Source organism: Mustelus asterias, chromosome 19 (assembly GCF_964213995.1).
Source record: "Mustelus asterias chromosome 19, sMusAst1.hap1.1, whole genome shotgun sequence".
NCBI classification, from domain to species: domain Eukaryota; kingdom Metazoa; phylum Chordata; class Chondrichthyes; order Carcharhiniformes; family Triakidae; genus Mustelus; species Mustelus asterias.
The window spans coordinates 4,848,814-4,872,214 of record NC_135819.1 but is presented as its reverse complement, the minus strand read 5'-3'; the positions used below and the strand labels follow the sequence as shown (position 1 = coordinate 4,872,214).

Here is a 23,401-nt window from a genome sequence, read left to right as displayed (position 1 = left end):
TGACAGCAGTGTTGTCCAATAGGATCTCGATGCCCGTTGACCTTGCCGCAGTTTAAAACGTGATACGAAATCTATGCAAAGTGTGGGTGGGGGTACATCTTGCGACACTCTCCCTGGGCTGAGCTAGTGTTGAGAGGGCAGGACTGAAGATGAGAAACAGTGCACTGCACTGTGGCAGAAGCTCTGTCAAAGAGTATTTTTAGTAGCAGCAACTAACCACCACAATCGGTTGCGGTTTAGCAACTAAAATATTTCAGCATTCTGTACCGTAAATTAATCTGACTGCATGATTTCACTTCCTTCACTGGGAGCCTCTTTCACCACATATCTTAATGAAGCCAGGCCACAGTTTTTTTAATGTTGTGCATTGTTTTTTCTGTAAGTATTCGACATGTCCGCAGTCTGTGGCAGACAGAATCTGGAACCTGGTCCTCAGTTGAATGGGCTGCTGCAGGGTCTTGATGTTTATCTGATTTAAAAGCAGTCTCATTTGGTGAGGAGTATCGAGTGGCAAGTGCTTTGGAGAGGGTACAGAAAAGATTTACCAGGATGTTGCCTGGCATGGAGGGCATTAGCTATAAGGAGTGGTTGGAGAAACCTGGTTTGTTCTCACTGGAACGACAGAGGTTGAGGGGCGACCTGATAGAAGTCTACAAGATTATGAGGGGCACGGACAGAGTGGATAGTCAGAAGCTTTTTCCCAGGATGGAAGAGTCAATTACTAGGGGGCACAGGTTTAAGGTGCGAAGGGCAAGGTTTAAAGGAGATGTACGAGGCAAGTTTTTTTTACACAGAGGGTGCCTGGAACTCGCTGCCGGGGGAGGTAGCGGAAGCAGATACGATAGTGACTTTTAAGGGGCGTCTGAACAAATACAGGATGGGAATAGTGGGATACGGTCCACGGAAGGGTAGGGGGTTTTAGTTCAAGTCGGGCAGCATGGTCGGTGCAGGCTTGGAGGGCCTGTTCCTGTGCTGTAATTTTCTTTGTGCTTTGTTCTTTGCATTGGACAGCACTGTTTGACACTTACTCATTCTTTGCCAGGACATCAAGATTATGGGACTTTTCCCTGATCTCCTATAACAGTAAAGAACAAAGAAGATTACAGCACAGGAACAGGCCCTTCGGCCCTCCAAGCCTGCACTGACCATGCTGCCCGACCGAACTAAACCCCCTACCCTTCCGGGGACCATATCCCTCTATTCCCATCCTATTCATGTACATGTTCAGACGTCCCTTAAAACTCACTATCGTATCTGCGTCCACAGTGATAATTAAATTTTTAGTACCAGACTTTTACTGAATTCAAATCCCACCGTTTGCCATGGTGGGATTCGAACCCAGATCCCCAGAGTGTTTCTCTGGACCTCTGGATTACCAGATTGTCCAGTGACAATACTTCCACGCCACTACCTCTTGGTGTGGGACAGGATCTGATTTGGCCATCTGCTCTTCCGACTGTCAAGCAGTCCAGCACTTACTACTGAAGCTGCCCCATGACGAATGGACCTCAAGTCCCTCAGAAAGGGGAGGGAATTGAAATTTTGAAAGTATTAAAAAGTGCTTGTCTTTTACTTTCAGGCAAATCTGCGGGATCTTTCTCAAATGCTAAAGAAAATGCCTCAATATCAGAAGGAGCTCAGCAAGGTGAGGACCACTTGTGTTTACTGTCTCCATGGCCAGGGTAGAGAACAACTGGGCACTTGTATTTTTAGCTCAAAAACACGCCAGCTGGAGCTAAAATATTGGAGGACGAAGCATTTAAGATGCTGAATAAACTACCAATCAGCTTGATGTTCTCAATTCTTAAAAGGGCAAGTTCTGAATTTTAAAAGATCCCTATTTAAATTTAATAAATGCACAGCATCTACAAGAAGCAGCATAAATTAATTATGATCAAGGGCTTTGCAGTATTATGTACTCTGATTGAACCTTCAGTGGAAACAATGCAATTAAAAAAACTTGATTCTTCACCGTTGAGCTATTCCCCTTGTAATTAACTTTATTTTAAGGGTAAGGATTGGTGGATCTCTGTTTCACGCACAGTCGTCCTGCCTTACTTCTCAGGGTATTTGCACTCCTGTGACAAGCTGTCCTTGTGATTATGTCCTTGGCTTTGTTTTTCCTTCCAGTACTCCACACACTTGCATTTGGTTGAAGACTGTATGAAGCACTTCAAGGGTTCAGTTGAAAAGATGTGTAAGGTGGAGCAGGTCAGTATTTGCGAGTCTGGAATCGACACTCGTGGCAGGCGATAGTCACTGAGTCACAGCAACAATAACACTGATAGAATCATAGAATCCCACAGTGAAGAAGGAGGCCATTCAGCCCATTGATCCTGCACCGACAACATTCCCACCCAGGCCCTATCCCTGTAACCCCATGTATTTACCCTGCTAATCCGCCTGACACTAAGGGGAAATTTAGATCATCATAGAGTTCCTACTGTGCAGAAGGAGGCCATTCGGCCAATGGAGCCTGCACCGCCAACAATGCTACTGAGGCTCTTTCCCCTAACCCCATGCGTTTACCCGAGCTAGTCCCCCTGGCCAGTCTACCTAACCAGCACACCTTTGGACTGTGGAAGGAAACCAGAGCACCCGGAGGAAACCCACGCAGATATGGGGCGAACGTGCAAACTCCACACAGTCACCTGAGGCCGGAATCGAACCTGGATCCTTGACGCTATGAGGCTGCAGTGCCAACCACCGTGCCACCCATATTTGAAGAATTTTAGTTTTTTATTCATTTTACGTGATGTGGGTATTGCTGGCTAAGCCAGCATTTATTGCTCATCCCTAATTGAACTGAATGGCTTGCGAAGGCCGCTTCAGCGGCCTACGGTCAAAAGGCAGTAAAGTGGCAACCACGTTGCTGTGGGTCACATGTAGGTCAAATGAGATAGGAACAGCAGATTTCCTTTCCAAAAGGACACGAGTGAACCTGTTGGGTTTTTACAACAATTGGCAATGGCTCCATGGTCATCATTGGTTTTTAATGTTTATTTATTAGTGTCACAAGTAGGCTGACATTAACACTGCAATGAAGTTATTGTGAAAATCCCCTCGTCGCCACACTCCGGCGCCTGCTCAGATACACTGAGGGAGAATTTATCACGGCCAATGCACCCTAACCAGCACATCTTTCGGACCGTGGGAGGAAACCGGAAAACCCACACAGACACTGGGAGAACGTGCAAACTCCACACAGACGGTGACCCAAGCTCGGGAATTGGACCCGGGTCCCTGGCGCTGTGAGACAGCAGTGCTAACCACTGTGCCACCACACCGTCCACTGGGCTTTCAATTAGATTTTTTTTATTACCCTGCGTGTCTCTGGATTAATAGTCCAGTGACAGTACCACCATGTCACTGCCTCCCCCTAGTTGTTGCCTTTCAAAGTGTGTCTGATCGTATTTTGACCTTTCTGGGATATATTGTAAACTGCTATAAAAATTGAAGTCTTCTTTGCAATTACTCTGTGTAGAAACCTGTAATTATGTGGAATATTTGCGCATAAAATTAAACTTGTGGTCTACAAACAGGACCTTGCCATGGGGACTGATTCAGAAGGAGAGAAGGTCAAAGATCCTATGAAAATAATTGTGCCGATCTTACTGGATACTAGCATCAAATCCTACGACAAGATCAGGATTATCCTTCTGTACATCTTCCACAAATACGGTGCAGTATAACTTGCAACAGACACTGATTTGATTGGATTTATTATTGTCACACTGTATTAGCATACAGTGAAAAGTATTGTTTCTTGCGTGCAATACAGATAAAGCATACCGTTCATAGAGAAGGAAAGGAGAGAGTGCAGAATGTAGTGTTACAGTCATAGCTAGGGTGTAGAGAAAGATCAACTTAATGTGAGGTAGGTCCATTCAAAAGTCCGATGGCAGCAGGGGAAGAAGCTGTTCTTGAGTCTGTTGGAACGTGACCTCAGACTTTTGTATCTTTTTCCCGACGGAAGAAGGTGGAAGAGAGAATGTCCAGGGTGCGTGGGGTCCTTGATTATGCTGGCTGCTTTTCCGAGGCAGCGGGAAGTGTAGACAGAGCCAATGGATGGGAGGCTGGTTTGCGTGATGGACTGGGCTACATTCACGACCCTTTGTAATTCCTTGCGGTCTTGGGTTTATATTCTATATTTATATTCAATTAAAAATAGTTTTAGGTTGCCCCATGGTCACCGATGTTTTGCTCCTTTCACGTAACAAGCCAGTTGCCCTGTGGTTTTAGCATTGATGTGATAAACTTTTCATGTTGGCTCAGTGTAAACCTGCAGCATAATTTTGAAGTAAAGTATAAGTTGACAACTGGTGTCATTTTGACAAGGTTTGAGGTTACTTCAATGAGGTAGTTCGGCTTTGTGGCAACACAATTTAAGAAGGGGGCTGATGGACGGGGTGGTGGGTTGGTTTATAATCGGCCTCTTGCCTCTACATCCTGAGTTTAAACACAACCAGATGGACAAGGAAGGTCCCTTTGGCTGCACAGGTGTAGTGCAAAATGGATTTGGGCCCAAGCTCGGAAGTCTAGCGGTAGGGGCCATAGCCTCAGAATAGGGGCCAGCCACTGAGATAGAACCATCAAATCCCAACAGTGCATTCGGCCCATCGAACCTGTACCGACTCTCAAAGAGCATCCCATCCAGGCCGTCCCCTTTGCCCGATCCCCGTAACCCTGCGCTTTTACCATGTCTAATCCACCTAACCCGCACATCTTCGGACTGTGGGAGGAAACCGGAGCACCCGGAGGAAACCCACGCAGATGCGGGGCGAACGTGCAGACTCCGCACAGACAGTGACCCGAGGCCGGAATCGAGCCCGGGTCCCTGTTGCTGTGAGGCAGCAGTGCTTACCACTGATGAGATGAGGTGAAGCCTTGGAATTTTCTAGCCCAGATGGAGTGATCAACTCTGGTGGGGAGTGTTAAGGGAAACTCTGACATGAGGGGTCCATTATAGCATGCTGCCAGAGGAGGTGGGGTTTGCTGCTAAAGTTGTGTGAGGGCACAAACTGTTTTAAAGCAGGCACTGCACGTTTAAAGGTCCGAATTACAGGACAAATGTATGTCCCAAATGCACACATCTCAGGGCACTAGAGTCAGATTCGTGACAATCCCATAAAATAAGAGACAAGGTCTGTTATTTGTCATTTATATTAATGATTTGGATGAGAATATAGAGGGCATGGTTAGTAAGTTTGCAGATGACACCAAGATTGATGGCATAGTGGACAGTGAGGAAGGTTATCTCTAATTGCAACGGGATCTTGATCAGTTGGGCCAATGGGCTGACGAATGGCAGATGGAATTTAATTTAGATAAATGCAAGGTGATGCATTTTGGTAGATCGAACCAGGGCAGGACTTACTCAGTTAATGGTAGGGTGTTGGGGAGAGTTATAGAACAAAGAGATCTAGGGGTACATGTTCGTAGTTCCTTGAAAGTGGAGTCACAGGTGGACAGAGTGGTGAAGAAGGCATTCGGCATGCTTGGTTTCATTGGTCAGAACATTGAATACAGGAGTTGGGACGTCTCGTTGAAGTTGCACAAGACATTGGTAAGGCCACACTTGGAATACTGTGTCCAATTCTGGTCACCCTATTATAGAAAGGATATTATTAAACTCGAAAGAGTGCAGAAATGATGTACTAGGATGCTCCTGGGACTTGATGGATTGAGTTATAAGGAGAGGCTGGATAAACAGGGACTTTTTTTCCCTGGAGCGTAGGAGGCTTCCGGGTGATCTTATAGAGGCCTACAAAATAATGAGGGGCATAGATCAGCTAGATAATATCCTTTCCCAAAGGTAGGGGAGTCTAAAATTAGAGGGCATAGGTTTAAGGGGAGAGATACAAAAGGGTTCAGGGGGGGCAATTTTTTCACACAGAGGGTAGTGAGTGTCTGGAACAAGCTGCCAGGGGTAGTAGTAGAGGCGGGTACAATTTTGTCTTTTAAAAAGCGTTTAGACAGTTACATGGGTAAGATGGGTATAGAGGGATATGGGCCAAACGCGGGCAATTGGGACTAGCTTAGTGATTTTTTTAAAAAGGGGTGGCATGGACAAGTTGGGCCAAAGGGCCTGTTTCCATGCTATAAATCTCCAAGACTCTTCTATGAGGTCACCCTGACCCAAAATGGCTGTGGATACCCAGTCAGTGAGTATAGTTGAGGCTGAATTGCTTAGATTCTTGGACACTCAGAGAATCAGGGGCTGTTGCCTTGTGGATCCAGAACTGGCAATCCCAACAATTCAGGAAAGTCAGGGGGCAGAGTTGAATATGGTTGCCATCACAAAAGAGAAAGTGCTAGAGAAACTAAAAGGTCTGAAAATTGATAAATCTCCGGGCCCAGATGGGCTACATCCTAGAGTTCTAAAGGAGATAGCTGAAGAAATAGTGGAGGCGTTAGTTATGATCTTTCAAAAGTCACTGGAGTCAGGGAAAGTCCCAGAGGATTGGAAAATCGCTGTTGTAACCCCACTGTTCAAGAAGGGAACAAGAAAAAAGATGGAAAATTATAGGCCAATTAGCCTAACCTCAGTTGTTGGCAAAATTCTAGAATCCATCGTTAAGGATGAGATTTCTAAATTCTTGGAAGTGCAGGGTCGGATTAAGACAAGTCAGCATGGATTTAGTAAGGGGAGGTCGTGCCTGACAAACCTGTTAGAGTTCTTTGAAGAGATAACAAATAGGTTAGACCAAGGAGAGCCAATGGATGTTATCTATCTTGACTTCCAAAAGGCCTTTGACAAGGTGCCTCACGGGAGACTGCTGAGTAAAATAAGGGCCCATGGTATTCGAGGCAAGGTACTAACATGGATTGACGATTGGCTGTCAGACAGAAGGCAGAGAGTTGGGATAAAAGGTTCTTTCTCAGAATGGCAACCGGTGACAAGTGGTGTCCCGCAGGGTTCAGTGTTGGGGCCACAGCTGTTCTCTTTATATATTAACGATCTAGATGACGGGACTGGGAGCATTCTGGCCAAGTTTGCCGATGATACAAAGATAGGTGGAGGGGCAGGTAGTATTGAGGAGGTGGGGAGGCTGCAGAAAGATTTAGACAGTTTAGGAGAGTGGTCCAAGAAGTGGCTGATGAAATTCAACGTGGGCAAGTGCGAGGTCGTACACTTTGGAAAAAAGAATAGAGGCATGGACTATTTTCTAAACGGTGGCAAAATTCATAATGCTAAAGTGCAAAGGGACTTGGGAGTCCTAGTCCAGGATTCTCTAAAGGTAAACTTGCAGGTTGAGTCCGTAATTAAGAAAGCAAATGTAATGTTGTCATTTATCTCAAGAGGCTTGGAATACAAAAGCAGGGATGTACTTCTGAGGCTTTATAAAGCACTGGTTAGGCCCCATTTGGAGTACTGTGAGCAATTTTGGGCCCCACACCTCAGGAAGGACATACTGGCACTGGAGCGGGTCCAGCGGAGATTCACACGGATGATCCCAGGAATGGTAGGCCTGACATACGATGAACGTCTGAGGATCGTGGGATTATATTCATTGGAGTTTAGGAGGTTGAGGGGAGATCTGATAGAAACTTACAAGATAATGAACGGCTTAGATAGGATGGACGTAGGGAAGTTGTTTCCATTAACAGGGGAGACTAGGACGCGGGGGCACAGCCTTAGAATAAAAGGGAGTCACTTTAGAACAGAGATGAGGAGAAATTTCTTCAGCCAGAGAGTGGTGGGTCTGTGGAATTCATTGCCACAGAGGGCTGTGGAGGCCGAGACGTTGAGCGTCTTCAAGACAGAAATTGATAAATTCTTGATTTCTCGAGGAATTAAGGGCTATGGGGAGAGAGCGGGTAAATGGAGTTGAAATCAACCATGATTGAATGGTGGAGTGGACTCGATGGGCCGAATGGCCTTACTTCCGCTCCTATGTCTTATGGTCTTATGGTCTTATGGCTTGCCTGCAGAAGGCAGAGAGTGGCTGTGGAGGGGTCTTTCTCTGCATGGAGGTCAGTGACCAGTGGAGTGCCCCAGGGATCTGTTCTGGGACCCTTGCTGTTTGTCATTTTCATAAATGACCTGGATGAGGAAGTGAAGGGATGGGTTGGTAAGTTTGCTGACGACACCAAGGTAGGTGGTGTTGTGGATAGTTTGGAGGGATGTCAGAAGTTGCAGCGAGACATAGATAGAATGCAAGACTGGGCGGAGAAGTGGCAGATGGACTTCAACCCGGATAAGTGTGTGGTGATCCATTTTGGCAGATCCAATGGGATGAAGCAGCAGTATAATATGAAGGGTACCATTCTTGGCAGGGTAGAGGATCAGAAGGACCTTGGGGTCCGGGTCCATAGGACTCTTAAATCGGCCTCGCAGGTGGAGGATGCGGTCAAGAAGGCGTACGGCGTACTGGCCTTCATTAATCGAGGGATTGAGTTTAGGAGTCGGGAGATAATGCTGCAGCTTTATAGGACCCTGGTTAGACCCCACTTGGAGTACTGCGCGCAGTTCTGGTCACCTCATTACACGAAAGATGTTGAAGCCATTGAAAGGGTGCAGAGGAGATTTACAAGGATGTTGCCTGGATTGGGGGGCATGCCTTATGAGGATAGGTTGAGGGAGCTTGGTCTCTTCTCCCTGGAGAGACGAAGGATGAGAGGTGACCTGATAGAGGTTTACAAGATGTTGAGAGGTCTGGATAGGGTAGACTCTCAGAGGCTATTTCCAAGGGCTGAAATGGTTGCTACGAGAGGACACAGGTTTAAGGTGCTGGGGGGTAGGTACAGAGGAGATGTCAGGGGTAAGTTTTTCACTCAGAGGGTGGTGGGTGAGTGGAATCGGCTGACGTCGGTGGTGGTGGAGGCAAACTCGTTGGGGTCTTTTAAGAGACTTCTGGATGAGTACATGGGATTTAATGGGATTGAGGGCTATAGATAGGCCTAGAGGTGGGGATGTGATCGGCGCAACTTGTGGGCCGAAGGGCCTGTTTGTGCTGTGGCTTTCTATGTTCTATGTTTAATCAAGGGATTTGGGGATAGGTAGACTTGAGATCAACGATCAGCCGCGATCTTATTGAGGTAAGGGGTGGGGCAGGGGGGTGGTGCAGTTTCAGAAATATTTTCTTTATTATTGTGTTTATATTATCTAACTTCCTTTGGCTGAACCTGTTCTGTTTGGTCATTTCAGGGATCACAGAAGAGAATCTCACCAAACTCATACAGCATGCAAATATCCAGGAAGACAGCAATATCATCAGAAACTACCAGAACCTGGGCACAACAATCATAGCTGGGGTATGTATCACTGAACATGACCAGCGTTCATTTTCCAGTCTCGCCTGAGCAACCGGGAAAGTAATATTGAAGTTTCTCGAACACAGACACGAGGCAGTGCCAGTAATCGCCATCTGAGTCCAGCTGTAACAAGGGCATGCCTCAAGTGTGTGGTTAGGCTTTATGGAAATGTCCTAAAGACATTAAAATGCTGGGAACACCCTGCAGCTCAGGCAGCATCGATGACGTTCCGTCAGAACTGGAAAAAGTTAAGAGATTCAGTGGGTTTTTAAACAAGTACAGAGGGCAGAGAGGTGTAGGAGAAAATGAGGAAAGATCTATTACAGGGTGGAAGGCGAGGGAATCATAGAATCCTCCAGTGCAGAAGAAGACCAGCCCATCAAATTTTCACTGACCACAATCCACCCAGGTCCTATCCCCATAACCCCATGCATTTACCCTAGTTAGTCCCCCTGACGCCAAGGGGCAATTTAGCCTGGCCAATCCACCTAACCCGCACATCTTTGGACTGTGGGAGGAAACCGGAGCACCCGGAGAAAACCCACAAAGCCACAGGGGAGAAGATGCAGACTTCACACAGACAGTGACCCAAGCCAGGAATCGAACCCGGGTCCCTGGCGCTGTGAGGCAGCAGTGCTAACCACTGTGCCGCCCTGCTACCCCAAGACATAAAGTAACAAAGGCAAAATGGGGGTGAAGGGGCTAGAGAAATGTAAAATTGGTTTTAAAAGTTTGTTTATCAGTGTTACGAGTAGGCTTACATTAGCACTGCAATGAAGAATCATAGAATCCTACAGTGCAGAAGGAGATGTGTTGAGTATAGGGCTAACGGGAGGACTTTGAATAGTGTGGAGGAGCAGAGGGATCTAGGTGTATGTGTGCATAGATCCCTGAAAGTTGGGAATCAAGTAGATAAGGTTGTTAAGAAGGCATATGGTGTCTTGGCGTTTATTGGTAGGGGGATTGAATTTAGGAGTCGTAGCGTTATGTTGCAACTGTACACAACTCTGGTGCGGCCGCACTTGGAGTACTGTGTGCAGTTCTGGTCCCCACATTACAGGAAGGATGTGGAGGCTTTGGAGAGGGTGCAGAGGAGGTTTACCAGGATGTTGCCTGGTATGGAGGGGAGATCCTATGAGGAGAGGCTGAGGGATTTGGGATTGTTTTCGCTGGAAAGGCGGCGGCTAAGAGGGGATCTTATTGAAACATATAAGATGATTAGAGGTTTAGATAGGGTGGATAGTGATAGCCTTTTTCCTCTGATGGAGAAATCCAGCACGAGGGGGCATGGCTTTAAATTGAGGGGGGGTAGTTATAGAACCGATGTCAGGGGTAGGTTCTTTACCCAGAGGGTGGTGAGGGATTGGAATGCCCTGCCAGCATCAGTTGTAAATGCGCCTAGTTTGGGGGCGTTTAAGAGATCCGTAGATAGGTTCATGGACGAAAAGAAATTGGTTTAGGTTGGAGGGTCACAGTTTTTTTTTTTAACTGGTCGGTGCAACATCGTGGGCCGAAGGGCCTGTTCTGCGCTGTAATGTTCTATGTTCTATGTTCTATTTGGCCCATCGAATTTGCACCGACCACGATCCCACCCAGGCCCTATCCCCACAACCCCATGCATTTACCCTAGCTAGTCCCCCTGACACTAAGGGACAATTTACCATGGCCAATCCACCTAACCTGCATATCTTTGGACTGTGGGAGGAAACCGGAGCACCCGGAGGAAACCCACACAGACACGGGGAGAACGTGCAGACTCCACACAGACAGTGACCAAGGCTGGAATTGAACCCGGGTCCCTGGCGCTGCGAGGCAGCAGTGCTCACCCACTGTGCCAGCCTGAGAGATCAAGTAACAAAGGTGAAATGGGGGTAAAGGGGCTAGAGCAATGTAAAATTATTTTTAAAGTTTATTTATTAGTGTCACAAGTCGGCTTACATTAACACTGCAATGAAGTTATTGTGAAAATCCCCCAGCCGCCTCACTCCGGCGGCGCCTGTTCGGGTAACACTGAGGGAGAATCTAGCACGGCCAGTGCACCCTAACCAGCACGTCTTTCCGACTGTGTGCGAGATAACCCACGCAGACACGAGGAGAACGTGCAAACTCCACACAGACAGTGACCCAAGGCCGGGAATCGAACCCGGGTACCTGGCGCTGAGAGGCAGCAGTGCTAACCACTGTGCCACCGTAATACGTTTGATTTATGTTCTCCTTGTCCCAGGTTTGGCTACGTTGCAGACATTGTAAAGTATGACTATGTTGCTTCACTGTGGTGTGAACGTCTAAGAGTTGGGAGGTCAGTGAGCAGCGCATTGGAAAATGTAACCTCAGCGCTGACTAAAGCAGAGCATTTTCTCGTTGACTCGAGTACAAACGGAGGATGTTTCATTTGGTGATCGATAAAAGGAAATGGGATTCAGAACTGGAATTTTGATGGGACAGGACACCAGGAGTCCGTGTGGTCTAGTAGAGGTCCAGAAAATTACATTGTACCCTGTACTGATCTTTTTTCAAGTGGCAAAGGTTTAGGGGAAACATAGACATGCTTCGGATTTGTCAGTTTTACTTCAAATCACAAAGATTTTAAGGAAATCGGCGAAAGGCAGTACGTGAAATCAGAGAAGTTAACTTTCTTTTTGTTATAAACTTCATTTTAAGAGCGGATCTACTTCAAAGTCTAAACCAGAAAGAAAATTACGAACGGAATCGACTTACCAGCTCTCCAGGTGGACTCCAGTCATCAAGGATATAATGGAGGTACGGTGGTTGTAGTGTGAATCCGTGTGGGCCACCCACCCACACTGGCAGCTGCTTGTTACTTTGATTGCTGGCTATTCACTGATCAGGAAAAGTGACCTGCGTTTACTCCTTGCTGATTCCTCGAGGTTCCTTAGAATCCCCACAGTGCAGAAGGAGGCCACTCGGCTCATTGAGTCTGCATTGACTCTCTGACGACAGAGTATCTTCTCCAGGCCCTCTCCCCTGCCCTATCCCCATAGCCCCACACATTTACCACAACTAATTCTCCCCCCCCCCCCCCCCCCCCCCCCCCAATCTACACGTCTTTGGATACTAGGGAGCAATTTAGCACAGCCAATCCACCGAATCTACACATCTTGGAACACTAAGGGGCAATTTAGCATGGCCAATCCACCGAATCTACACATCTTGGAACACTAAGGGGCAATTTAGCATGGCCAATCCACCTAATCTACACATCTTTGGACTGCGGGAGGAAACCAGAACACCCAGAGGAAACCCACGCGGACACGTGCAAATTCCACACAGTCACCCAAAACCGGAATCGAACCCAAGTCTCTGGCACTGTGAGGCAGCAGTGCTAGCCACCGTGCCACCCTAAGAAACATGAAATATGTTTCTTTTGACAAGCAACATTAGAGGGAGAGAATGGTTTAAAATTCTGTCTGTAGAAACATAGAAAAACTACAGCACAAACAGGCCCTTCGGCCCCACAAGTTGTGCCGAACACATCCCTACCTTCTAGACCTACCTATAACCCTCCATCCTATTAAGCTCCATGTACTCATCCAGGAGTCTCTTAAAAGACCCTATTGAGTTCGCCTCCACCACCACTGACGGCAGCCAATTCCACTCGCCCACCACCCTCTGTGTGAAAAACTTACCCCTAACATGTACCTACCCCCCAGCACCTTAAACCTGTGTCCTCTCGTAGCAGACATTTCCACTCTGGGAAAAAGCCTCTGAGAGTCCACCCAACCTATGCCTCTCAACATCTTATACACCTCTATTCGGTCTTCTCTCATCCTTTGTCTCTCCAAGGAGAAAAGACCGAGCTCCCTCAGCCTATCCTCATAAGGCATGCCACTCAATCCAGGCAACACCCTTGTAAATCTCCTCTGCACCCTTTCAATCTTTTCCACATCCTTCCTATAGTGAGGCGACCAGAACTGAGCACAGTACTCCAACTGGGGTCTGACGAGTGTCTTGTATAGCTGCAAATAGAGCTGTAATAGAGAATAAATGAGTATTTGGAATATCGATGCTGTTAAGATGGGTATGCATGATAGCAGACGTGATGCAGTTCACAATGTCTCTGTTGGATATCACACACTTCTATATAAAGCTTGCGTAGTTAACATCTCATCTGAAATATGAATTATTCTGTCTTGCAAATCCTTCGGTTTGCAATAGGTATGTATTTTTGATGTAACGATTTGTAATCCTTATAGGACGCTACAGAAGAAAAGCTTTGCAAAAAGCAGTGGCCGTTTGTATCAGACCCTGCCCCAAGTACAGCCACTCAGACAGCCGTGAGGTAGGTGAACAATGAGCCCCCGGCGTCCATTCTGCTGGCACTGAAATCTCTGCAGTAAACCTGGCGATTTCCCATCCTGTTTGAAGAAAATGTGTCACTTTCTTTCAGTAGTTGTGCTGTGTAAAAGTCACTGTATGTATTAGAGAGGGTGTGGATAATTGTTACCAGTCTCGTAATCCAGAGGACAAGAGTTCAAATCCCACCCTGGCAATTTGAGAATTAAAATTAGAATTTTAAAATTTAAGCAAAACTGATGCCACAAATTGACCATGAATCTGTCTGGTGTAAAAGTCCAGTTGGTTCACTAATATCCTTTAAGGAGAGTAACCTGTCTTTGCCTTATCTGGCCTATACGTACTTGCTTCCAGGTCCACACCAATGTGGTTGATTTTTACCTGCCCTCTGCAGGGCCTAGCAAGCTACTCCGCGGCATCAAGCCACGACTCTGGGCAGCTAGGATGGTCAATGAATAGTCACCTTGCCAGTGTCACCATCTCCCCAAAGTGGTGGTTTATCCCCTCATTGATGGAGATGAGATTGTGTGCACGTTATCCCAACCTGGAGGATCTACAGCCCTACGGTGGCACAGTGGTTAGCACGGCCGCCTCACAGTGCCTGGGACCTGGGCTCAATTCCTGGCTTGGCCACTGTCTCTGCGGAGTCTGCACATTCTCCCCGTGTCTGCATGGGTTTCATAAGAACTAGGAGCAGGAGTAGGCCATCTGGCCCCTTGAGCCTGCTCCACCATTCAATAAGATCATGGCTGATCATTTCGTGGACTCAGCTCCACTTACCCGCCCGCTCACCATAACCCTTAATTCCTTTACTGTTCAAAAATTTATCTATTTTTGCCTTAAAAACATTCAATGAGGTAGCCTCAACTGCTTCACTGGGCAGGGAATTCCACAGATTCACAACCCTTTGGGTGAAGAAATTTCCTCCCACAGTCCGAAAGACGTGCTGGTTAGGGTGCATTGGCCGTGCTAAATTCTCCCTCAGTGTTACCCGAACAGGAGTGTGGCGACCAGGGGATTTTCACAGTAACTTCATTGCAGCGTTAATGTCAGCCTACTTGTGACACTAGTAAATAAACTTCAAGCGCACATGGGGAAACTTTATTGAAGTGAATTTCTGTTCCCCCTCCTCAAGCGCCCGCTTTGGACATTGGCACAAGAACAAAACTCCGTCAGAGTACAGGACTGGGCCCCGACTCATCGTGTTTGTTATTGGAGGGGTTTCCATGTCTGAGATGCGCTGTGCCTACGAAGTGACAAAGGCCACCGACAACAAATGGGAGGTACTGATCGGTAAGTTTGTCAGTTTTGTTACTTTCCGTGTGAAGTTTCAACAGTCATTGGTCCCATTAAAAATTAAATCTTCGTGCAAAGCCTTGTTGAGTCTCGGACTTACCTAATGGGTGCAGATGGAAGCGGAGTGAACATTGACATTGTTGGCCAATGAATTGGAAGTAGGTTGAGAGTTGCGGTTTTAATTTAGGGCGGCACAGTGGTTAGCGCTGCTGCCTCACAGCGCCAGGGACCCGGGTTCGATTCCCAGCTTGGGTCACTGCCTGTGTGGAGTTTGCACATTCTCCCCGTGTCTGCATGGGTTTCCTCCGGGTGCTCCGGTTTCCTCCCACAGTCCAAAGATGTGCTAGTTAGGTTGATTGGCCATTGCTAAATTGCCCCTTTGTGTCCAAAGATGTACAGGTTAGGTGGATTGAGTCATAGTCATAGAGGTTTACAGCATGGAAACAGGCCCTTCGGCCCAACTTGTCCATGCCACCCTTTTTTTTTTTAAAAAACCCCTAAACTAATCCCAATTGCCCGCATTTGGCCCATATCCCTCTATACCCATCGTACCCATGTAACTATCTAAATGCTTTTTAAAAGATAAAATTGTACCCACCTCTACTACTACCTCTGGCAGCTTGTTCCAGACACTCGCCACCCTCTGTGTGAAACAATTGCCCCTCTGGACACTTTTGTATCTCTCCCCTCTCACCTTAAACCTATGCCCTCTAGTTTTAGACTCCTCTATCTTTGGGAAAAGATATTGACTATCTACCTTGTCTATGCCCCTCATTATTTTATAGACCTCTATAAGGTCACCCCTCAGCTTCCTACGCTGCAGAGAAAAAAGTCCCAGTCTATCCAGCCTCTCCTCATAACTCAAACCATCAAGTCCATGCTAAATTGACCCTTAGTGTCAGGGGCCTAGCTAAGGTAAATACATAGGGTTATGGGGATAGGGCCTGGGTGGGATTGTGGTTGGTGCAGACTCGATGGGCTGAATGGCCTCCTACACTGTAGGATTCTATGATTCTATGACTTATGAACGATAGCAAACCGTCTCCAAACCCGTCACCCAAACTATAGCAACTGCATTGCCCGGGTAAAGCAGGATTATTCCTCCAGCACAATGCAGTGAGTGGAGGCCAGGCAATTTATGAAAGCTGCAACTGCAAAATTAGTTCTAGTTGCTTACAACAGTGATTGCTCCAGGCTTGATTGATGGGGGCACTCCCTGATCAATTAAATGCTGGCTGCGGAGTGGCACAGTGGTTAGCACTGCTACCTCAGAGCCAGGGACCCCGATTCGATTCCTGGCTCGAGTGACTGTGCGGAGTCTGCACATTCTCCCCGTGTCTGCGTGGGTTTCCTCCGGGTGCTCTGGTTTCCCCCCACCATCTGAAAGACATGCTGGTTAGGTGCATTGGCCTTGCTAAATTCTCCCTCAGTGTACCCGAACAGAGTGGCGACCAGGGGATTTTCACAGTAACTTCATTGCAGTATTAATGTAAGCCTACTTGTGACACTAATAAATAAGCTTTTAAAAAAAGCTTAAACTTGCAGCACAAGATGGTAACACACCCCACATTTCCCCCTTAACTATATCTTTTTGTCCATTTACCACTCGTTTGACAGTGGCAGAGTTAAGTGTGTAGAATAGCCAGTGTAGGTTCTAGCTGGTTTAAGTTTATCCAGCGAGTGCTTGGAATAAACCTGCAGGAAGCTGATTGGAATTTGGAAGTATGATTCCTAATTTGGGGGGGGGAGGAGAGACAAGTTTGACATTTAGAGTGTGAAATTAAGCTGGGCAGTATTTATTCACCAAATAGTAATTGGGTTGTAGGATAAATAGCTTGGGAATCCCACTGTAGTGGGTGCTGGAATTGGGTCAAGAGTAATTTTAATGCATTGGGAAGAGCGAAGTGATTGAAGGATGTGAGGTAAATGTGGCTCGGGGAATTCTGATCCGTGAAACAGAACCGGTTTCTGGGCCTAATGTAGATGAGCTCTTGTTCAGAAGTGGGGGGGTGGTCAGCTTGGGTAAAATGCTTGACCGATGCCAGAACAACATGTCCGCCTTTTGCCTCCTCCATAGGCTCCACTCACGTCCTGACCCCTGAAAGATTCCTGGACAGTCTGAAGACTTTAGACAAACCTCTGGAGACTCAGAGCTGAAACGACTGTTGGATGTTCCCAAGCCTGCTGCCATCCTGTAATTTTCCAGCTGTGATTAAACCCCACAGAAAAGTGGAATAGTGACTCTAAATCAACTGGTTGTATGTTAAGCTCACAGAATTAGATGTAATTATTTATTTATCTTTAAATTGAAGTTTACAGTTGTATCCCTCCTTTAATTGTCAAACGTGGGTGCATCAGTGCTAATTTACTTGCCACTTGGTGAGTCGGACATTCGGTCTTCTCTTTCCTTCGCCCCCTCCTCCAACTTTGTTATTTTTTCCCCGTAAAGATGCAGACTCTTGCCGGGGCTGTGATTCGTGAAATGCCGTCGGCCCTCTTGTACTCCAGTCCTCCCCTCGTCTGATGTGTCAGCTTCCCTTCCAGGTTGGATGCACCCTTCCAACAAAAAAATAATCTCTTGTTAAATAATTTTACCATTGTCGAGGTTGGTGGTCATCCAGATGCAGAGAGGGATTAGGGATGTCCCTGCTTCAGACCCCGGCCTGTACTGTATTTGTTGACCTCAGCCTGGGTGGCAGACTGGAGTTTGTACAATTGGCCATTGACAACCTGGGCTTGGAGTGAGGAGCCAGCCGCCTTGTTGCCTTGTCCTCCAAGCTGAGGAGGTTTGGTACAGGCCAGAGTTTGTGCCTCACCATTTCCTCGTCTATATGCCTTCCGTGTCTTAAACCCCTCAACCACACCTTTAACTAACAGAGAAGGACCTTGGAGCGCCTTTGGTACAGAAGAGGTGCTGGTTCATTGGACAGAGCACCCATTACAACAGTTGCAAAGAGCCAAAGGTACAGTAAACAGACAGGAAGATGAGATGCACTGATGCTACCAACTAGCTTGTGAAGTGCATTCATCTCGAACTCAACCAAAGCTGTTAAGCAACTTGCCGTCTGGTTAGTTGTCCTACTTCTGTTGCAACTGAGGTTTTCTATTCCCTTCTGTCTTGCCTTTTCTATTAACGTACAATTGCATAGCATGCCTCTCGACCGATGGAAACATCCCTGTGTTTTCTTTACATTGTACATTTGAATGCACTTTGCATTGTTTGTAAACTGGAAGCAAGGAGTAAATCATAAAGGATTGTATATTTGTGGCGTGTTGCATAATCTTTTGCTTCATCTCTTTGCTTGCCATCTGAATAGGCAGTTAAGCTTGTCATTTTTAATTATTTAGATTCAATAGGTTGGGTTGAAGAAGGCTTTCAGATCCATTTGATCTGACGCTTGCAGAATACCAATGCTGCAGCCTTCCCATTCTTGCTTTGTAAAGGCATGCAGATCTCCCGTTTTACTGTCAATAATGAAAAAGCGAATTTAGGACAAAATTATGTTTTTTTTTAAGATCAAGCCTCAATGGGACAGATGTCGGGTGTTTGCCATCACAATACGCAGATGTTAATCTGAGGCCCCAAAAAAATGTATGTTGCAGATTATACGTGACGGTTTTCATATTTTCCATCGCCAGTAATCCTCCATAAATTGGCAGCCTGTTGGATTATGGTGACTTACGTGTGTATTGACAGCACGTCAGTGTTTAACACGCTCTCCCTCTACCACCTCCATTGACACTGCCAAACTCGGAAGCTTGCTGTATGTATAGCATGTTACAAACCAGCAGCCTCCCACCAGATAGCACTGTGCATTGCAACTGGTATAGCACAATATCCCTTCAATGTAAAGCGACATCTCTAGATCATACCGCCTAGTAAAACTCATTAGTGCATCGACAGAGCTATCTTAACATATTTACATCTGAACACTTGTTACCTCAAGACAAACAGTTAGAGAAATGAGAGAAATTTCTATTGCTAGCATGAAGGCTTACCTTTGGGGAGTACTTTAGTTTGAGTTAACTTATTAGTGAGCTCCCCAGAGAGTACGGTGCCCGGAGAATTCTCTTCTCCCCTCTCCTCAACTGAATCCTGCTTTCTCTGAGAAATGTATCTTGTGTTCCCGATTAGCCCCGGTGTCGCACAGTTCTGTTTCTTTCTTTCCTTCCGTCTGACGTGAAGCCGACTCCTTGCGATAGCCGAACTTCACACTGGAGGAGATACAACAATGGTCCAAAGCACAAAGCTAACTTGGCACAAGTGTTTTCAAGAACTCTGCTTTCTCTCTCTCTCTCTCTCTTCTACACCCCCCCCCCCCCCCCCCCCCGATCTCCTCAGGAGAGTGAAGCTATCAGTCCCTGCTCTGCCCCCAATTCTGAGAGTGTCGTAGATTGCATGAGTCCACTTTTGTTTTATAAGCTTTATTGCACTAACTAAAATGCAGCTCTGCACAAGTTCCTGTCACCAGGCTGTGAATGGGGCGGGTTTTTTTTCTCTTTGAACTTTGCATGTCTGTAAATTTGGTTTAAATGAAGATTGTAAGCAAATTCATTAATCTACATTGAAATTTCCTTTTTTTTTAAAACAATGATATGTAGATGGTTTGGGTGGAACTTTCTGGCCTTGGATGACATAATGCAATCTTAGTTCAAAGTATCGCTGAAAATATCTTGTATGCTACTATTTTTTTTTTGGACAATGATCTCTGTGTTTTGGTTTAGTTAAAATGTACTTTTTTACATTTTAGAGCATCCCCAAATCCACCCCAACCCCAATTCTGAAAGGGACGTTGAATGTGCTGGACCCTTACATTTCTGAAACATTTTTTTCATGCAAGTTCTTTTGCATCCGAGTCTTTGAAAAGTCCATGATAAGCACCTGGCGTGGCCACGTACAGCTCAAGGCACACTCTGGCAGACCTGTCACGTCTGGGCAAATACTGGATTTGTTTCGGAGTGTGGGCCACGTCTGGAGGAAGCTCTTCCCCGTGTGTGCTAGCGCACCCCACCCCTCGCCTGAGAGGAACCGCTTAAAGCACAGGCAGTAAGGTCCACTTTCTCACGTTAGTTAAACAGGTTCTGCAGTGAGTTTCGAGGTTTATGGGGACCTTTTATGCGCTTTTTGTCTGGCTTCACATTGGTGTATTCCATATGGCACTGTGCTCCTGTAATGGTTAGGCCCCACTCCCTTCTCTCTCTTTCCCCCCCCCCCCCCTCTCAGTTTTCTTGCACCATTCGACTTCGTTACTTCTCCAAGTCTAATCAATACTCGACTCGCTCTCTCTCTCTGGTCCTGTTACCACTTTACAATAGTGTACACCGTATAACTACAGTCTGAACATTAACTATGAGAGACAGAATAGCTCGTTGGCACAGTGATTAGCACTGCTGCCTCACAGCGCCACGGACCCGGGTTCGATTCCCGGCTTCTGTGTGTGCAGAATCTGCACATTCTCCCCGAGTCTGCGTGGGTTTCCTCCGGGTGCTCCGGTTTCCTCCCACAGTCCAAAAGACGTGCTGGTTAGGTGCATTGGCCGTGCTAAATTCTCCCTCCGTGTAAGCCGAACAGGCGACAGAGTGTGGTGATTCAGGGACTTTCACAGTAACTTCATTGCGGTGTTAATGTAAGCCTACTTGTGACATGAATAAATAAACTTTCAACTCGGGTTGCTGTTTATAAAGCTGATCTACCTTCGCCAATTGGTCTCTGCTTCTTAATGAAATGCTTTCTTGTTTTCCATGGAACAGTTCCTCACATCTCTTGACCAGGGAGGGGGCTAATTATTCTCTGACCTATTTGAATCTTCTGTTACCCAGCATGTAATCTGCCTTTAGATTCAGTGGATTTAATCTCAGTGTTCATGATTTATCTAGATGGCAAAAGTTGATGTAAATATTTCCTCTTCAATAGCCAGAATAACTTTTGTATGTACATGCATTGAATAATTAAAATACTATAAACTCTCAGTTAATGCTGTATGTGTGTCATCTATGTAATAAGTTACCATTTGCTTAACTGATTCCATCCTGTAGTATGTTGTATCTTTTGGTTTTTTTTTAAATGGATCTTGCAATGATGTGATGCTTCTGCCAGTTCAGGATGTCTTGAATACTTAATTGAAATGCAGTCAAGGTGGCACAGTGGTTAGCCCTGCTGCCTCACAGCGCCAGGGACCCGGGTTCAGTTGTAGCCTTGGGTGATTGACTGTTTGTGTGGAGTTTGCACGTTCTCCCTGATGTGAGACTGGGAGGTGGTGCTGTCACATACCCCGTAGTGTCCAAAGATGTGCAGGTTAGGTGGATTGACTATGCTAAATTGCCCCTTAGTGTCCCGAGATGTGTAGGTTAGAGGGATTAATGGGGTAATTGTCTGGGGTTGCGGGGATAGAGCCTGGGTGGAGTTGTTGTTGGTGCATAGTTGATGGGCCGAATGGCCTCCTTCTGCACTGTAGGGATTCAATGATATACGTGGGTTTCCTCCGGGGGCTCCGTTTTCCTCCCACACTCCAAAGATGTGTAGGTTGGGTGGATTGGCCATGATAAATTGCCCCTTAGTGTCGGGGATTGACAGGGTAAATGCGTGGGGTTACGGGAATAGGGCCTGGATGGGATTGTGGTCAGTGCAGGCTCGATGGGCCCAAAAGGCCTCCTGCACTGTAGGGAATCTATGATGTTGTATGGAAATGTGGCCCCAGTCTGCATGCATGCCTCCAATAAATGCTCAGATAATGTGACCCCCCTCTCACCTCCTTGCCTGCTCTGTCAGGACCTGACTCTGCCTGTGACTCATTGTTTCTCTTTATCTCGGCTGTCCTGTCCTTTTTTTTTGCAGCCACTGCTATCTTGATATGAAGCTGTTACTGTGATTTATTGACCATTCCAGGGTGCCCTTGAGAAGGAGGTGGCGCGCTGCTGCCTTGAATAGCTGCACTCTCTGTGGTATTATGTTCATGGTGCTGTTAGAGAGGGAGTCCCTCGATTTTAAGCCAGTGGCAACTATAGAATGGCAATATATTTCTAAACTGGGAGGTGGTGCTGTCACATACCCCTTAGTGTCCAAAGATGTGGTTAGGTGGATTGGCCATGCTAAATTGCACCTTGGTGTCCAAAGATGTAGGTTAGATGGATTGGCCATGCTAAATTGCCCCTTAGTGTCAGGGGGGTTAGCAGGGTAAATAAGTTGTTTTATGGGGATAGGGCCTGGGTGGGGTTGTGGTCGGTGCAGACTCAATGGGCCAAATGGCCTCCTTCTGCACTGTAGAGATTCTACGAACCAAGTCTCCACTTTTTAGTGATATATTTCCATTTATATAAGAAGATGCCTAAAGCTACATACAGTGCTTGACCAATGACGTAATTTCATTAAGGAATTTTCATTTCATAAATATCCTTATTACATTTGATTCTAAGTTAAAGAACACAAGATGAAACCCACAAGGGAACATAGCAACATAGAATCTTAGAATCATAGAACAATGGGTGGGCGGGGTGAGATGGGGAGGAAGGAACATGGATTACTTTAAGCATGTGTGGGTTGACTCGAGTTCTGCCCTGCTCGGACTAAGGCTATGGGATCTTTCACATCCCCTGATTAAAATCTCATCCAGAAGACGGCAGCTCTGGCGGGTGCTGCTCTCCCTCAGTACTGCACCGATTTTGTGCTCTCTGGAGTGCAACTGTGTGCCTGTAACCTCGAGTCAGAGGTGGGAGTGATGCACGCACAACCATGACCAACATCAAGTGACCTTTTGATCACCACCTTCGCCGCCTTGTGTTTTATTGGAGTGGCTTTTTTAAACCTCAATCCTACACTACAACCATGCCAGCTCACCTGATGAAGGAGCAGTGATTCCAAATAAACCTGTTGGACTTTAACCTGGTATTGTGAGACTTCTTACTGTGCCCACCCCAGTCCAACGCCAGCATCTCCGCATCATACAACCATGCCAACACTAAAAGGGATTGATCAGGTAAACATAGACCAAATGTTTCCCTTTGTCAGGTAGTCTAGAACAGGTATAGTCGCGGTGGAAGAGCGTTTTTCAATGGAGATCTGTAGCTGGTGGTGTTCCACAGGGATCAGTGCTGTGACCTCTGTTGTTTGTGATATGTATAAGTGATCTGGAGGCAAATGTGGGAGGTCTGATTAGTAAGTTTGCAGATGACACGAAGATTGGTGGAGTTGCTGATAGTGTCGAGGATTGTCAGAGGATACAGATAGATTGGAGACTTAGGCACAGGAATGGCAGATGGAGTTTAATCTGATCAAATGCAAGTAGATGCATCTTGGAGGATCAAATTTAGATATGAATTATATTGTAAATGGCAGAACCTTTAGCAACATTAACATAGAGGGATCTGGACGTGCAGGTCCACAGTTCCCTAAAAGTGGCAACAGATGGCTAAGGTGATTAAGAAGATATATGGTATGCTTGCCTTCATCAGCCAGGCATTGAGTACAGGAGTTGGGAAATCATGTTGCAGCTATATAAAACCTTGGTTAGGCCGCATTTGGAGTATTGCGTGCAAT

General features: G+C 46.4%; 1 protein-coding gene across 2 annotated transcripts in view; it reads left to right on the top strand.

Annotated features, from left to right (window-relative positions):
• Positions 1-20,835, top strand: part of stxbp2 (syntaxin binding protein 2) — an 82,650-nt gene extending 61,815 nt beyond the window's left edge. Inside the window, exons 12-20 of one of the 2 annotated variants that reach the window (XR_013500132.1) lie at positions 1,580-1,645; positions 2,131-2,211; positions 3,543-3,681; positions 9,152-9,258; positions 11,920-12,018; positions 13,473-13,558; positions 14,708-14,865; positions 16,946-19,132; positions 19,211-20,835. Coding sequence is in view for 1 of the 2 variants with exons in the window: in XM_078234916.1 (XP_078091042.1) it covers positions 1,580-1,645; positions 2,131-2,211; positions 3,543-3,681; positions 9,152-9,258; positions 11,920-12,018; positions 13,473-13,558; positions 14,708-14,865; positions 16,946-17,025 (816 nt within the window). In the remaining variant the exon portion in view is untranslated. Of the gene's footprint in view, positions 1-1,579; positions 1,646-2,130; positions 2,212-3,542; positions 3,682-9,151; positions 9,259-11,919; positions 12,019-13,472; positions 13,559-14,707; positions 14,866-16,945 lie in introns of both variants that reach the window. The other variant, XM_078234916.1, reaches the window with a different exon arrangement.
• The last annotated feature ends 2,566 nt before the right edge of the window (positions 20,836-23,401 follow it).